Source organism: Arvicola amphibius, chromosome 17, assembly GCF_903992535.2.
Source record: "Arvicola amphibius chromosome 17, mArvAmp1.2, whole genome shotgun sequence".
Lineage (NCBI taxonomy): Eukaryota > Metazoa > Chordata > Mammalia > Rodentia > Cricetidae > Arvicola > Arvicola amphibius.
Genome location: NC_052063.2, coordinates 6,095,948 through 6,113,351, shown reverse-complemented (window position 1 = coordinate 6,113,351; position 17,404 = coordinate 6,095,948). Strand labels below are relative to the sequence as shown.

The 17,404-nt window shown below is 44.4% G+C and overlaps 1 protein-coding gene across 1 annotated transcript in view; it reads right to left on the bottom strand.

Annotated features, from left to right (window-relative positions):
- The window catches only part of Uhrf1bp1l (UHRF1 binding protein 1 like), a 67,620-nt gene extending 59,378 nt beyond the window's left edge, over positions 1-8,242 (bottom strand). The window contains 1 exon segment of the mRNA XM_038314574.1: positions 7,976-8,242. Within this exon segment, the coding sequence (XP_038170502.1) occupies positions 7,976-8,019 (44 nt within the window). The 5' untranslated portion in view covers positions 8,020-8,242.
- Positions 8,243-17,404: the final 9,162 nt, after the last annotated feature.

Genomic DNA, 17,404 nt, shown 5'->3' with positions numbered 1-17,404 from the left:
AGAACTGGGAGGGCTATCCAGTGAATGCTGAATACTGAATACACCCGCATTGATTTTTCCATATGCTTATAGTCCCTAATCCAAAAAGGAGGGAAGAAGACTGCTTTATCATGACACAAAGGACAAACAGAACAATTACTTGCTTCAATACTTGAGACATTAAATCACTATTTCCCGAGTTAAGAATTCTGTTGATTTAGGCAAGACATGCAGTGACACCTTAGACCAAGTATCCTGTAGGCAGCCACTCCCTGGGTGCTTTAAACCTCCTGTCTTAAACATGAAGGAGTAGCAATAGGCTTGAATTCTCTGACTTTAGGTCAGCGTGGAGTGGATCCACCTCTATGGGCCATCTTAATATCCAAGTTACCAAGTAACCACCAAGTAACCACAGTGTAGGTGAGGATCTCTTGTTTGTAGCCACTCCTTAAGTCAGACCTCTTGTCAATAACTTTGAAAGAGCAAGAGTAGACTTAAGTTCTCTGACCTTCAGTCAAGGTGGAGCAGACCCACTTCCGTGGGCCCCACACCCCCCCAGCAGTATCTCCAGTTTAGTTCATGAGAGTTCCACCTGTCAACGGAACCCTTTACTGCTCTTCTGTCTTAGGCAGTATCTTATCTGTCTGACAATGCTGGCTCTGCTTCCAAAGTACAGCCAGAAACTGACTCTCAGCAACTCCAAGGCATCAGTCTACCTTGCTAATATTTTTTTAACCTGAATAGTTAACCCTCTTCATTGGCTTTTTGTGTTTTCTCTTGTCCTGTTTCCCACACGGTTGCCAAGGTGACCCTTGGCTGCAAACCTGCCACTGGTTTTCAACCTCACTTCAGCATGAAAGCCAGTCATTAACAGTTCCCACTCTGATACTGGATATAAGGAAACTTTGCCCCAGTAATTATGAAATAAAACCTGAAACTAGCCGAAGAAGGCCTAATGAAGAGCATTGGCTGCTCTTCCAGAGGACCCGGGTATGAGGACCTATAATTTCTACCTAGTCAACGCTGGCCTCTAACCCACAATGTAGCAAAGAATGACCTTGAACTTCCTGAGTTTCCTTCTCCATATCACACATCTACGATTATAATGTGTATACTACGCCTCCCCATTTCAAACAGAGTTCCAGGCTCTGTGCCCAATCACCCAGCACTTTACATCCAGAGTCGGAGATCCTACATCTTTTGTATCTGTCCTTTGACATGATCTGGACTTGATTGTTGTTGACTAGGGATCAAACCCAGAGCTTTGAGCAGGTCAAACAAGTGCCTCGTCGCTGAGGCACGTGATCCCCAGCCTTGGCCTCTAGTTCACCTCACTGGAGGCTCAACACATTTCAAAAGGACATGTGAGTGACCGCCTTGGCGGCTGTTTGCATTTGCCCCCACCACCTCTTCCGGGAGTCCTGTCAAATACATCCCAGCTGAGCCCTGCTGACCAGCACACCCAAGACCAACTAGAAATCCCTCCCTCTCTTCCAGTCCTTCCGTTACTTCTTACAATAGCACTTAACACGCTGTTACATGTTTCACTAATTACTGTTTATTAAAATGTCAACACCATGAGTGAGGGGATTTTTATCTTTCTTATTGCTATAGTCTCAGTGCTAGAGAGCAGTATTTCATATAAAGCAGGCACTCAGTAATTTATTTGTTAAAAAAATTAGTATGACTATTATCAACATACATATCACTAAGGATTACATTAAAACTGATTAAATAATTAAAAACAAATGCATAAAAAAACAAAATTACTTTTAAGTAACCTCAAAACTTATAAAAGTAAATTCATTTGTCCAAAATGTAACTCAGTTTTCTCTCAGTTGCCTGCTCTAAGTCAGCCAACTCCCACAAATTTCATACCGCAGCACAGTTTAGAAACAGGCTAAAACCCTACTTACGCTTCCTTGACCAGAATATAATCCAAAAATCCTCCTTGCATCCGTAATGCTCAACATGTGGTAAATGTAAGTGCTCAGGACCTGGGACACATACGATCCCACAGGTTAGGAAGCTTTATCACAAAACGGAGGCCTGTGGGCCAGAGGTCAAGACCCACATCTGAATTCTCAGCACGTGGGAACTGCAGGCAGGAAAGCCAAGAGGCCCAAGCACAGGCTAATGAAGTGGGTCAGTGAGTAGGGATGTTTGCCACCTAACCTCATGACCCGAGTGACGCTCGGGACCGACTCCCACGGGTTTCTGCTAACTTTACACACGCACACATGGCGTGTGTGTACCTCACACACAAGATAAACAAAAAGGTTCAGAGTTCCAGGCAAGGCTGTGCTATCTAGCAAGACCTTGTCTCAGAATAAAAAAATAAAAACAACAACAAAAAAGCCTATGTGATGGAGGACTCTCATTGGTTAATAAAGAAACTGCCTTGGCCCATTTGATAGGCCAGCCCTTAGGTTGGTGGAGTAGACAGAACAGAATGCTGGGCAGAAGGGAAGTGAGTCAGATGCGATGAAGCTCTGACCCAAGATAGACATAGGCTAGAATCTTCCTGGTAAGCCACCACTCGTGGTGCTACACACTTTACAAAATATGAGTTAATCAAAATGTGAGAGTTAGCCAGTAAGAGGCTGAAGCTAATGGGCCAAGCAGTGTTTAAAAGAATACAATTTGTGTGTTGTTATTTCGGGTGTAAAGCTAGCCATGTGGGATCCGGGCGGGATGAAAAGCAGGCCTGCTCGCCTCCCCACTACACCTATGAAAACTTAGTCTTTGAATAGTGATATAATTAACTGAGAAAGTAATTTCAGCCGGGCACTGGTGGCGCACACCTTTAATCCCAGCACTCGGGAGGCACAGACAGGCAGGGTTCTGTGAGTTCAAGACTAGCCTGGTCTACAAAGAGAGTTCCAGGACAGTCAGAGCTGTGACACAGAGAAACTCTGTCTTGAAAACAAAAAACAACAAAGAGAAAGTAACTTTGTTTCCATATTTATATGGGAATACACATGTGTGGCAGTCAGAGGGTGATGCTGCTGTCTTCCTCAGTCACTCTCCACCCTGCCTTTTCTATTTTATCTTTGGAGAGAGGGTCTTACTAGACCTGGAGCTCACAATTCAGCTAGACTCACTGGCCAGGAAGCTCTAGGAGCCGCCAGTCTCGACCTTCCCGGCCCTGGGATTAGGAAACTTGTTGCCCCTTCAGGTTTTTATGTGGGTGCTGGGATCCAAACTCAGGTCCTCATGGCTGCGCAGCAGGTACTTCACTCACAAACCACGTCCCTGGCCTGCAGTCACCCCGTAAACTGTCCTTTCCCCTTAGTTTACAAAACATCCACACTGAGACATAGAAGGCTCTCCTCCTATCCTCGAAGCTGACCTGGACCCGGAACCTTTCCAAACCTGGTTCTGCAAACACAGAGATACTAGATTCTGAAGGACCTCAGCATCCTTTCAATACATCACTGTACAACCTAAGTTACCCCAAGTCCATTTATGGATGCTGTATTTCCACTTTAGATACTGTTCCTGGACCTAGACTCTACAAGCAAGACTTTTTTTACTAACTAATTATCTATTAGCTAGAATTTCTTATTAGCAGTCATCCAGACCCAGGTAGGAAGTTCAATTTCCTTAACATAGCAAATGAGGCCTGTGAAAATCTAATTTAGTTAAGCCTATTACTGACATCAAAATGAGTAGCAATCTTGACTCCAAATAATTCTCTCCACAACCAGATCTTTGCTGTCAGTGGTGGTTTGAATGAGAATGGACCCTACAGATTCACATATTTGAATGCTTGATCCTCAGTTTGTGGAACTACTTGGGAAGGATTAAGGAGTGCAGTCAGTCTTATTGGAGGAGGTGAGTCACTGAGGGTGGGCTTTATAAATAACAAAAGTTCTTGTTATTTATTTCCAACTAATTTTCTCTCTGCCTCCTACTTATGGGTAAGGATATAAGCACTCAGTCAGATCTCCAGTGTTGTGTCTGAGTGCCTGCCGCCATGCTCCCCACCGTGAAGGTCGTGAACACACCCTATGCAAATGTGAGCTCCCAACTCAATGATTTCTTGTATAAGTTGCCTTGGTCATAAAGTCTCCTCACAGAAACAGAAAGGTAACTAAGAATTGTTCAACACTTTGTCATAGCTAGAACTGGGCCAGAAAGATTTTCTCTCCCAAGAATTTAATACTTGGCAAGAAAGATGAGAGAGTAAGCGTCCTGAGAAACTGGTCAGTCCTCCAAAGTTGCAGTTTTCAGCCAGGAGCAGTTGTAGCCCTCAGAAACCTTTGGAAATTCCTAGAAACATTAAACACCCATACCCACACTGCGTGGAAGTATCTGGTCTCAGACCTAAAGCTGACAGACCTTGATCTAAGATAAAGGACCGGGCATCTCTCGGGGAGAATCAAGGAGCCTCACTGACTTCCGCCTGTCTCAGGGTTTGTGGTCAGATCTTCAGATGAATCTGTGACCCACCCTTGAAGCCTCAGCTAAATTTCCCTTTTTACATAAATAGCCACATTTCTGTTGTTTGCAGACAAAATAACCTTAGCTAGCTAAGTGATCTACCTCGATCATTTGATACACAGCTACATGTTCTAAACCAGTTTCTCTGCTTTTCAGCTGCTGACATTGGCCCCGATGAGTTTTTAATTTTAGAGGCCTATGCTGGGCGTGATAGTGTCTAGCTTCTCTACCGACCAGGTGCCAACAGAACCACCTTTCAAGTCATAATAATCAAAAACACTGTCAAGTGTCCCCCGAGGAACAGAGTGCCGGTGATGGGTAATCACTGCTTCAAACAAGATAAAGGCTCCACCCAGAGGAGGTGCAGTCTACAGGAGAACCATCTCCAGACAAACCCGTGCAGAGTACACTGTCCTGGGGCTAAGGGCACAAGGGGAGCATTTGTACCTGGAGTTTTCTTATCACTTTTCGGATCCCAGCTTAATTAATTAAATGTGTATCTTTTGTCCCTGCTCGTGGACCTACACACCTGGACACAGACAGACACAAAGTAACAAATCTAAAGGTCTAAAGGTGAAACGGAAGGCAGTTCCTGCTCTATCTTCCTTTCTTGTGTGTGTTTGGACTTTTTAAAGAACTTCCTAGTTTCTTACTGGGGGAAAAAGAAAAAAGATTCCCCTGTAACTACCTTCAACACATGCCCTGTTCTAGTCTAAAATAGCTGGGTAATTTCTCCTTGGAAGGCTTTTCCTGTTTCGTTTCTCTTAAAACATAGAAATTTTAACCTCTTCCTCTCTCTCATCACACTCCCCAGAATTCAGATCAGTCAAGTACACAAACTTTTCATTAATGCAAGAGGCACTCAGAAAACAAACATTAGGCAAGAAACGGAGAAGTGGACTTAAAAGTACTCAAGTCATTCCGTATTTACTTAGAGTTATGTGTCAGCCTCTTATTTATAAAACAACTCCTCGCTCGTGCATGCTTTCCAACATGTCAGCTTCAAAAGCACTGCCCAGTCTCCACCATTGCTAGTTTCAGTCTTAAAATCTGAAAGTTCATTCAGAGTGAGCATTCTAGCTTTCTAGACCACAAGTTCTCAACCTGTGGGTCGTGACCCCTTTGAGGGTCAAATGACCCTATTCGCAAGGGTAGCAAATCAGATATCCTGCATATTAGCATATTTACACTACGCTTCATAACAGCAACAAAATTACAGTTAAGAAGTAGCAATGAAAATAACTTTATGGTTGGAGGTCACCACATGAGGAACTGTATTAAAGGGTTACAGATTAGGAAGGTTGAGAACCACTGGTCTACATAAGACTTCTTCCTTCCTGCAAGCATCCCTACAAAGGAGCCTATAAGCACTTATACATTTTCCTAATTCTTCCTTTCTATGACAGGACATGTACCAACCTCATTCCCCCAGCATATTCAGTATTCCAGGATGGCCTTAAACTCAATCTATGCTAAGGATGACCTTGAGTTCTGAGGATGCCCTTGAATCGATAACTTCCACCTCCTGAGTGCTGGGGTTATAGGAATTTGTCAACACAGTTTATAAAACACTGGGGATTAAACCCAGTGCTTCTTGCATGATACGCAGGCACTCTGCCAGCTTGGTAAACTGATTACCATCTCCAGAACCACATGGTGGTAGGTGAGAACCAACTTCTTCAAGTTGTCTCAGACTTCTGTACATTGGCTGGATCAGGCGGAAATGTGCACACTTGAACACATACAACAAACAAGTGTAAAAATAAAATAATAAACTTTAAAAAATCAACTGCAAGTGATTTCTCCATCAAAGAAGAAAGAAAACACCAGTGTTCTGGAAACTTTCTGATTTGAAAAGAAATGCTCATTACTATTTACCACACAGGCATAAGAAATCATGAAGATTCTAAGTAATCCTAAGTACTTAACTCTACGTATGTGGGTGCTCTCCGTGGGATAAAGTAAGCCATTATACTTCTGCTCTGACTCTCAAGAGTTCTTCCCAAATGGACTCGCACAAGAGAATTAAAGGATAAAATGCCCTAAGGCACTTATCGATTGAATTAAATTTTCCTCTAGGCACACAGTGGTATAATACCATCATCCTTGGGCAAGAAATAGGCAACTGAATCATTGTCCATGGATCTGAATTTTCTTACAGAACTAGCGCTAAGAAAGGGGACAGTGTATCTCGTATGAATCCGACTTACCTAAGTAATAGACAGTATTTTAAAACTTTTTTATTATAAAACTTTCTTCCAAAATAAGATGACTCAGTATTGCACTGTCTATGCAATTTAAAAAAAAAAAAATTCCAACAAGGCGTGGGAGCACAGACCTCAGGAAGTTAAGGCGGGATGACACTGAGCTTGAGGTTAGCCGGGGATTTGTCATGAGTTATGGGACAGCCTGAGCTACATAAGCTGTTTCAAACACACACACACACACACACACACACACACTTTCCAATTAGTGACATTAAGAACCAAATACATGGTCACAAACTTTGCTATAGTTCGATACTTTCTGCATATATATATATGTATGTATATGTATGTATGTATTAAATTTTATCCAGTCTAATGTCAGAGAAACATCTGCTGAATCATAGTATGATTTCTGTTCGTGTTCTCAATGTATCACCTTCAATATAAATAAATCGGGAGAATGAAGGCTTATGTTTAGTATAAGAGTCTATCATTATACCTGAGTACCCTCCTTTAATTAGTTAAAAGTATTCATTAACTGAGAAATAACAGAGGGCAAGAAGAGATCGTAACCAGGAGCCTTGAATTCCCCGTCACCAACTTGGAACGGGAACCTACATTTAGCCTGTATCTTGAGACAAATATGGAGAAGCCCAAGAGCCGTAACAAACTGCCAGTTTACTGAGTCATGTTCCTGACTAAAACTGTGTTATAAAATGGAAAGAATGACACGGCTTAGGTTCAAACACCAGAGACGTTCAACTCCCTGAATTAAAGGGGTCTCTCGGAAGCAAAACCAGAAAACTCTTCAGAACGCTGCGGGAACTGAAACGACTCCATCCAAGAACTTGCCAAAGCCGAGAACTCTTGCTTATTTACCTAAAACAAATCCCAACTGTGCAAACAAGCACACCCTCCCGTGCACCCGAGCGGGAACGCCAGGTAGGAGGGGGGCGGGGGGGGGAGACAGGGACACCGAGAACAATCGCAAGGTTAACGTTTCCCGGGGAAGGCAGCCTCAGCCCCAAGAGTCCACAAACACACACACAGACACACACACACACACACCAGCAGTCCTCGGTTAACGGAACCGCTCGCCTCCGAGCCCCGGGAGCTCCCGAGCCGGACCCGGGGCTAGCCCACCCCAGGCACCCAGCATCTAGGGGACGCCAGGGACGTCACTCGGGGAGACCCCGGCCCGCTGAGCTCCGCCACCCGCCACCCTCCGCGTGCCTCCTGAGGCCGGTCGGGGGCGCCACCAGCGACGGGAGAGAGAGCCGGGACCTGTGGCCCAGCCCCGGCGGCCAGCGGAGGGAGGGGACCCGGCTCGCCCGCTCGCTGACCTGGAGAGGTGCTTCAGGATCTGCTTCTTGATGATCCCAGCCATGGTGCCTGCGGGGCTCGAGCGGTCCTCACAGCCTCCTCTTCCCTTCACGGCGGTCTCCTCGCGGTCCCGTCTCACCGGGACGGAGGAGAGGCGCCCGAGCGCTCACTCTCGGGAGAGACTCGAGGCCCTGGCCGAGGCCACCGCCGCCGCAGCCGCCGCCGAGAGCCCGGAGCATGACGCTCAGGCCGCCGCGGCCGCCGCCAGCGCCATCTTGGCTGCAGCATCACCTAAGAGACCGGGGGCGGGGAGAGGAGACTGGGGGCGGAGCGAGCTGGATGTGGGCGGAGCCTGTGGAAGTAGAGGCGGGGGGCGTCCAGCCTCGTGTCTTCGGACCCTGCCAGCATCCTCCACTGCCCTGCTTCAACAGCATCCGTGGACTCCTATTCCACTGGCGCTTTCATCATTTCTTCATCCCCTCTTAACCGTGCCTTTGCCTCCATCACTGACTTTCTCGTTCACGTCTTCATTTCCTCCTAACTCAACTTTTCCGCTGTTGACGTTGCCTTTTGGACCATCTCGGCTTATTATCTCCATTTCTTTTGCTAAGATCTTTCCCTTAGCCAACAGCTGTAATTTAATGTTTTCCCTTAGTCTAACCCCGCAGGAAGTAAAATTGACAGCACGTCCTATTTAATAGGATATATCTAAAGACCTGGAAATTAAAAGGTCTGGGGCCAGTGAGGTGGCTGAGCCAGTTATACCTCTTGTCATGCAAACCTGATGACCTGAGCTTGATGCCCAGACCACCAGCAAGGAGAGAACTGATTCCCAAAAATTGTACTCCGGCCTCTGGTCTAAATACACACACACACACACACACACACACACTCACACACTCACACACACTGATAAAAGGAATGACCAAATTGCACTCCTGGTTCCAATACTTTTCTGTTGTGAACCTGGAAAGATTGTTTTCCCTTTGAGCTTCACTTGGTGTTTTGTGTGTCTATGTATTTAACTTTGGGCACACAGGTGGAGGTCACAGAACAGGCAGGGTCATCAGCCCTCACCCTCTATCTCTTTCTTAACAGCTACTTGCAGACTCCAGGTTAACTGGCTCTCCTAGGATTCTCTTGTTTGTCTCTTGTTGCTTCTCCCATCTACCCTAAAGAGAGCTGGGAATACTGACTTTATGTGGCTTCTGCAGATTCAAGTTCAAGTCGTCAGGCTTATATGACAAGGGTATTGTCTGCTAAGCCAGTTCCCCCAGCCAGTTAGCCTCACATTTAATCATCTTTAAAATATAGAGTCTGCTCTCGTAGATGCTTGAGCGGGAGCCTAAGTAGGCACTTGGTGTGTCTGGGGGAAAAGATATAAATCGTGAGAATGTTTCATATAGAGTTGGCAAATAGACAATGCAGCCATTTGAGGTGGTGGTAGGGGGAACCCTAGTATAGTTAGCAGCGCATGAAGCATGCCAGGTTAACAAAGAAGAATTTGCCACATATGGCTGAAAGCAATCTGAGATATTTGAAAGTAATCAAGCTGGGTATGGTGAGCCAAAGGTCATCTTCAGCAACTTGGAGACAGAGGCAGGAGGATTGCTATAAGTTTGAGGTCATTATGATCTACGTTGCAACACCCTCTCAAAAAAAATCAGGTTTTAAAAATTAGCTACAAAGCAAAAATTGAACTGCTTGGATATATGATCCTTAACAGCTCATTATAAAAATGTCTGTTATGGGACTTATTCCTCCTTGAGGCCTAGCATGACAGTCAATGACAGTCATGTGTCCTACTTTAGGGCCTTACTTGAGAAGGTCACTAGAGCTGGCCACGTCTGTGTTTGTGGCCAGGTGACTCATCCATTGTCTCCACCCAGAAGCCTGCATTTCTCAGTCCTTGTGCTTCAGTAAGATAATGTCACATATCCCCAGGCCCATAGTGTCTTATATCCAAAGTAATTTGTAGGTGGAAATCAGCAGTATTTCCGAAAGAATAAATGTTAAAAGCAACATTTGATTGAGGTTTCCAGGTAAGAAAACCTGGGTTTTTTTTTCTTTCTTTCTTTCTTTTTTTTTTTTTTTTGACTGGCTGAACCTCTTGCGTTGTCCAGATTATGAACGATTAGAACAAGGAGGAGGAAACAAACAAGTACAGAACAACAAAGCAGAATACAAGGAAGTTAAAATATTCTTAAGGCCCAGGTCACTCTCTGAGCACAGAACAGACTGGATGGACTAGTGTAATTCAAACTGCCAACACCCACAGGCCTTTTCTCTGCTCTGGGCTTCGTACAGAGTCATAATCTCTCTGATTATGATATGATGAAATTGTAGCAGTGTTCTGCCCACATTAAGTTTAGTTTATGTGCATTCAGCGTACACTAGTGTACATGACAAAGTTAGGAAAGAAATGGGTGAAATTAATCTTTGGCTTCTTCAACATTTTTTGAGCCACTTTGAGTCTTAAAACATACCTAGGTATACTGTTTATCTTCTGGTTAATCGAGAGAGATGCCTGTTCTATGTGGACATATAGCTCAAATGTCGAATATAAGTCTGCGGGAGTGTGAAGACTTGAAAGTTTAAGATGCACAACGGTACACGCCTGTGACTATGACTAGTGAAAAGGCCGGAATTGAGCAACCTGGTGAGATCTGGGCTCAATAGAACAGAACAAAACCCACAAAGGGTTGGGCGTGTATCACACTAGCTATGGTACACAGCGTGTGTACCGGAATGCTATCCTCCATACATAGTTAATTACTATTCATTTTTTTAGCCAGCATTTTTAAAAGTTTTAGGAAGGTACAGGTACGCGCTGCACCTTCAGCTAACTCACATATGGCTACTGATGTGAAAGGCTTGTTTTCACAGTCACCTAGAGAAAATGAAAATAAACTAGGGAATTCCAAAACTACAGCTGAGATATAAAAACATTAAAGGAATATAGGGTCATTGCGTCAATCAGTTCATCTACTTGGCGAGGCTTTTGTATCTGAATAAATGAGTATGTAAAAGTCATCTGAAGTTTTCTCTATCAAAAAAAAAAAAAAGGAAATTGTTGAAATAGGAAAACTGTTATATTCTGGGTCACCATGTCACCCAGCCACAACTCAATGTTTCAGAGACAAAAGTGATGACAGAGTTATGTCTAAAAAAGGAAAAGAAATTGCACTACCTCCTGAGGGTGTACCAGGAAGGTATTTTGGGTTGGGGGCACAGTTTATGCATAACCAAAGAACCTGACCTGTTCTGAAGGACGAGGATGTGGGATTACCATGGTTCCACGAGGCTGCAGTAGTAATCGCTAATCAGGAGGTTGAACAAGAGGACCATATGAGACCGGGAGTTTGAGGACAACGAGAGAGGGCAGATGGAGAGAGAGAGAGGAGAGAGAGAGAGAGAGAGAGAGAGAGAGAGAGAGAGAGAGAGAGAGAGAGAGAGAGAGAGAGAGAGAGGAAAAGATAGCATGTGGGTTGACTTTCACATTTAATCATATACTATAAAACAAGGCCTTTAAAAATATCTGGGGCTTTCTGGTGGTGACAACCCTCCTCTAACAATACACCTCTTCAAAGGGACGCCTCCATATCTCTCTAGAAAAGAGAGAGGAAACAATAAGCAGCTTTTCCTGCAGAGCCCCAGCTCCTAGCTCATGGCTGGGAGAAGTCCAGGCTGCTGGGACGTCACCACAGCCCTTAGCCGGATGCAAGGACGTTTTCTATTTCCGCTCCTCTATTCTTCTCCGCCTGCCTCTAGAGGGAAGAGCAAGGCCGACAGAAGGCTGGCCCTTCTGGAGGAAGCAAGATTTAAAAAGCACCCCGAGATAAGTGGGAAACCACCCCAATAAACATGTTTTGGATATTAAGAACAAAACAAACTAGAGTTGCTTGAACTAAAAGGTAAAAAAAAAAAAAAAAAAAAAAAGAAAAAAGTTCTTGCGGCTGATGTCCTGGCGTGGATGTAGGGTCACGTGACCAAGACCCAGAGCTCTAGGCTAGCTCAAATGTTGCCCGAGGCACTTTTGTTGTGTAAACGTTGGCAAGATTTTATGTTTTTAATGCTTTTCCAGGCTGGTATCTCACCCCGTAAGTAGGAGATAATAGTATCTGACTTCAGGAGTTTGTGAGGGCTAAATGAGAGAGCAGAGTTTAACAGCGCACACTGGTGTTACTTTTTGTTATCATTGTGAGACGGAAGCAAAACACTGTGAGAACAGATTCGTGACTACAGGAGGGCTCACGGTCGAGGTTGCTAGGTCTCAAAGGAACCCGCAGAAGTCTCGCTCAGTACCAGCGGTCCTCCCCACACCTGGGCTTCTCTTCCCCCTGCCCCAGCTGCTGATCCCTATATAACCTCAGCGACTTTGGGCTCGGATTTTGTCTCTTGGTTCCCCCGGTCCCTGTCTCCTCTCCTGGCTGTGCTCAGTCTGAACCCTCTGGCTATTTTCTTCCTCGTCATCTCCCCTCAACCGTACCTACAACAGTCACGTCCTCATTCCTCATTTTTTTTCACCCAGAGAAATTATTTCAAAAGATGCACAAGCCACTTCAATTTGCTTGAAAAAAAATTAAATAACTGGCTTGGAAATCAAAGACTTGGGTTTGAAGGACAGCTTGTCAGCATTTTATACCATGGGGAAGAAAAGGCACTGCTCCTTTCTGAGTCCAGGGGTGGGCTAAGCCTTCACCGTGCGTAGAGATCACTCAAGCTAAGAGAGCCGCTCAGAAAAGGGCCCAACACTGGGCCGGGCGGTGGTGGCGCACGCCTTTAATCCCAGCACTCGGGAGGCAGAGGCAGGCGGATCTCTGAGTTCGAGGCCAGCCTGGTCTACAAGAGCTAGTTCCAGGACAGGCTCTAGAAACTACAGGGAAACCCTGTCTCGAAAAACCAAAAAAAAAAAAAAAAAAAAAAAAAAAAAAGGAGGCCCAACATGACAGGATGGGAGCTATTGGTAACTCACTAGGCAGAAGAGAGTGATTTAAGCAGATGGGACCCACACGCGTCAAAACACTGGCATGTGAGCGTGTGAGAGTCAGAGCTGTAAGTGGTTGGTGATCTAATGTGGTGGTTAGAACAACAGAAAACTTCATTTCCAAACAAGTCTTATAGGACCCAGGCCGTTGGTGAGACTCATAGTTTCGTTGTGGAAAAGAAATGCTAATAGTTTCCCACTCACTCTTCTCTCATAAAGACAACGCACAGTACCTCAAACTACTATGAACCTAGTAGAGCTTTAAAATTAGCAGGTTTGGTAGTTGGCATTCAATTTGTAAACTATATATATTGCCTTTTTAAAACAGGGTTTCTCTGTAGCTTTGGAGTCTGTCTTGTAAAGCAGGCTGGCTCAAACTCACAGAGATCCGTCTGCCTCTGCCTCCCGAGTGCTGGGATTAAAGGTGTGTGCCACCACAGCCCAGCTGCAAACCATAAATTTAAATTTAATGGCAACCCACTAGCCAAGAATGCATAAGGCTCTGGGTTGATCCATAGAACCAGAAAAGAAAAGGGAAAAAAATGTAATTTTTTAAAAGGTTGGAACCATGATTGTCCTAACGAATTCATAATGAGCATTGTCCTAATTTTTCTCTCTGCTGTTACGATAGAACACTGACCACAAACAGCCTGTGGGAGCGAAGGGTTTATCCGGGTGAGAGGTCACAATCCATCATTGATGGAAGCCTGGGCTGGAGCTCCACAAAGAAACCTGGAGGCAAGATCTGAAGCAGAGACCACGGAAGAGGAACACTGCTTACCAACTTGCTTCCTCCGGCTTGCTCAACTACTTTTCTTTTACAACTCAGGTCCACCTGCTTAGGAATGGCACAATCCACAGTAGGCTGTGCCACCCCCCACCCCAGTCAGCCATCAAGCAAATGTCCCACAGACAGGCTCATCGACTGAGACTCCCTCTGCTCAGGTGACTCTAGTTTGTGCAGAGAGGACAACAACTTAACCGGCACCAAGATGAAAAATTTGTTAAGTCATATTAATATAAGAACTTTGGTCTTCTACGTATTCATTATAAGCTTACATGATGCTTATGCTTAAACACTCTTTTAAAAGGTTGGGTTGGGTTTACATTCCTTTAATCCCAGCAGTCAGGAGGCAAAGACAGGCAGATCTCTGTGAGTTCGAGGCCATCTACATCATCTACAAAGCAAGTTCCAGGACTGCCAGGACTGTTAGATAGAGTAACCATGTCTTGAAAAAAAAATCAGAAAAAAAGAAGAAAAGGGAAAGGAAAGAGAAAGGAAGAGGGAGAGAGAGAGAGAGAGAGAGAGAGAGAGAGAGAGAGAGAGAGAGAGAGAGAGAGAGAGAGAGCTGGAAAGATGGTTCAGTGCTTAAGAGCACTAACTGCTCTTCCAGAGGACCTGGGTTCAATCCCTAACCTCCACATAGCAGTTCATAAGTGCAACTCCAGTTCCAGGGGATCTGACACCACCATACAGACATATGTGCAAATAAAAATCTAATGCATATTTAAAAAATACTTTAAATGTAAAAAAAAATCAAAAAAAGGGCTGGAGAGATGGCTCAGAGGTTAAGAGCATTGCCTGCTCTTCCAAAGGTCCTGAGTTCAATTCCCAGCAACCACATGGTGGCTCACAACCATCTGTAATGAGGTCTGGTGCCCTCTTCTGGCCTGAAGTCATACACACACAGACAGAATATTGTATACATAATAAATAAATAAATATTTAAAAAAAAAACAAAACAAAAAAAAATCAAAAAAAGAAAAGTTGGGCTTGCGCTCTTTAAACTATTTGTTTTAAGGGGTGGGAAGGGAGTGTAAAGCGTGAAAGCGAAGAGCGTTCTTATTGAACAGTTTGTGCTGAAGCTGGTCAGGCTGGCTCATAAGACTCCACTGTCAACATCTTCCCAACTGGGACGCCTGTTTCATAACTTCAGCACGGTTTGAAATCAGCTACGATAATGGTAGTCTAGTCACACAATAAAAATTACGACACACTACAAACCAACACTTAGGTCCATCCTTAGAGATCTAGTTGTTAGGCGTTGACTATCATGCTCCCGTTACTGGATGGATTGTAAATTATGATCAAGGTGATGACTCAGCAGATAAGGCATTTTACAGACGCATGTGCACGGACACTACATAAATGTGATGACAATTATCTTGAGACAAGCTCTCTCTGTCCAGTCTTGATTGTCTTAGAACTCACAATGTAAACCAGGCCGGCCTTGAACTCACAGAGATCTGCCTGCCCCTATCACCCAAAGGGGTCAAGACCCATGGGTTAAGAATCGCTGTCCTTAAGGGATTCTTTCAGTAGCTCTCTCAGTGTGGGCTCTCATTTCAGATGAATGCATTTTAACAAGATGGAGTCTTCAGTGGGCAGGGGCTTGCCCTCAGAGTACCTTTCACAGTGCAAAGCTTCCTGGAAAAATGCACATTTTACAAATCTTTCAAATTCACACGCCCCCCCCCCGCCTCACACACACACAAAGTGAGAAACATAAGCAGTGATCATTCACAACCTGAATGTTAACCTATCTGGAGAACATTTCTGCAAACCAATTAGCACATCACTCCTGTATTCTGCCTCACATCAGTCCCGAGAACATGGGTAGAATTTGGCTAGGTTATTTGTCAGAACAGAACACGGATAACTTTAGCTCCATCCCCTCCCAGTGCCCTTGTTTCCTCCAAATCCTCATGTTCCGGGGCACCACTGCCTGCATTTCTCGTGATATTTTGGCTTTCAAAAATTCTCCAAGAATGGCCTATCATGTTCCAGTTATAGTATGCGAGGACTTTTCGACTCTAAAGTTTCAAAACTATCCACATTCCTCTTGCAAATCAGTTCCAAAGGCCTAGAATTACATGGCTGGGTTATTTCAGGAACAGTCCCACTTCTTGGTGCCAATATTCTGTATTACTTACCTTTATCACTGCTGCATACAATACTGGACCAATTTCAGTTAAGGAAGACAGTGTTCATATTTGGCTCACAGTTGGAGGGTACAGTTATGGCAGGGAAGTCATGGTGACCAGCAACGGCGGCAAATGCGGTATCCATCCACGTGGTATCCACAGGCAGGAACCAGAAAGCGATTACTCACTTCAGCCTGGAAGTTAGGATGGGTCTTCACATCGCAACAAATCAAACTAGAATAACTCCTCACATATACACCAGAAAACTTGTCTCCAAGGTAACTCTATATCCTGTCAAGTTGGCCGTCAATACAGATCGTCACAGGAGGCTGATCGGACCTCTGAGTTATAAAAAGTGCTTGCTAATCACTATGCTTTCTTTCAGAAAAGAGAACAGAGGCTGCAAGGGCTTTGAGGTGGTGGTGGCGGAGGCATTATTCCAAGTGAGAGATAAGAAAGTGTTAGTAGAGATGAAGCAAGATCAGTCAAACATTACAGAGATTTACTCAAAGATGAGTTGACAGCAATTGTGGTTTCTCATTGGAGCACTGGGTGGGTTTTGCAGGAACACCAATAACTGAAATGGGTAACCGGGGTGGCACAAGTGATTATGGAAACATACTTAGTGTTCAATCTTCTGTCTTTAAGGCTCTCTCAGGATCTGGTGGTAGAAACAAGATAGAAAATTAAGGTTTAAAAAGCATCTGTATTCGATGATAACCAAAGCAAGAACAAGAAGAATCTTGATTAAGATTCACGTAAATGGTGAGGAAAGCCAGGTCGAAGATTCAGCGAGAAAGGACTGAAGCACAGTAGAGACAGGATTGAAAGAGTGTACTTTAAAAATGAGAAACAGAAATGACGGCTACTGGATGACAGAAGATTTAAAGATAATGTGTCTCTTGATTGGAGTAAATGAGCTGATCACATTTTTTTGTTTGCGAGAGTTTTTATTTTGTTGGTTTTGAGACTAGAACTCTATCTACATGTAGTACCATCCTTGAACTGGCTATGTAGCCCAGGATGGACTGGAGGAGGTGATCCTCCTGCCTTAACCTGGGTTTTTTTTTTTTTTGGTTTTTCAAGACAGGGTTTCTCTGTAGCTTTGGAGCCTGTCTTGTAGACCAGGCTGGCCTTCAACTCAAAGAGATCCGCCTGCCTCTGCCTCTGGAGTGCTGGGATTAAAGGCGTGCGCCACCACGCTGGGCTCCAAGATTCTTTTCCTTAACATCATAACACATGAGCCCTCCGTTTTACAGAAGCAAGCAGGAAGGACAACTAATTCCAGGAATCAGAACGGAGAGGGAGCATGTCAGATGTCAGGAAGTCCTTTGTAGATAGGATACTTAAACTAAGTCCTGGAGAGCAAGTAGGCTGGGGATTCGTTGGGGAGTGCGAATGTGAGAAAAAAAAAAAAGCAACAACAACAAAAACTAAACAGCGAATAATTTATTGTGACCAAATCCTACAACCTGATGACAAGTGCCAAGAAATGAAGGCCAGGCTGGAGAGACCTTATATCCAATTCCACACTACG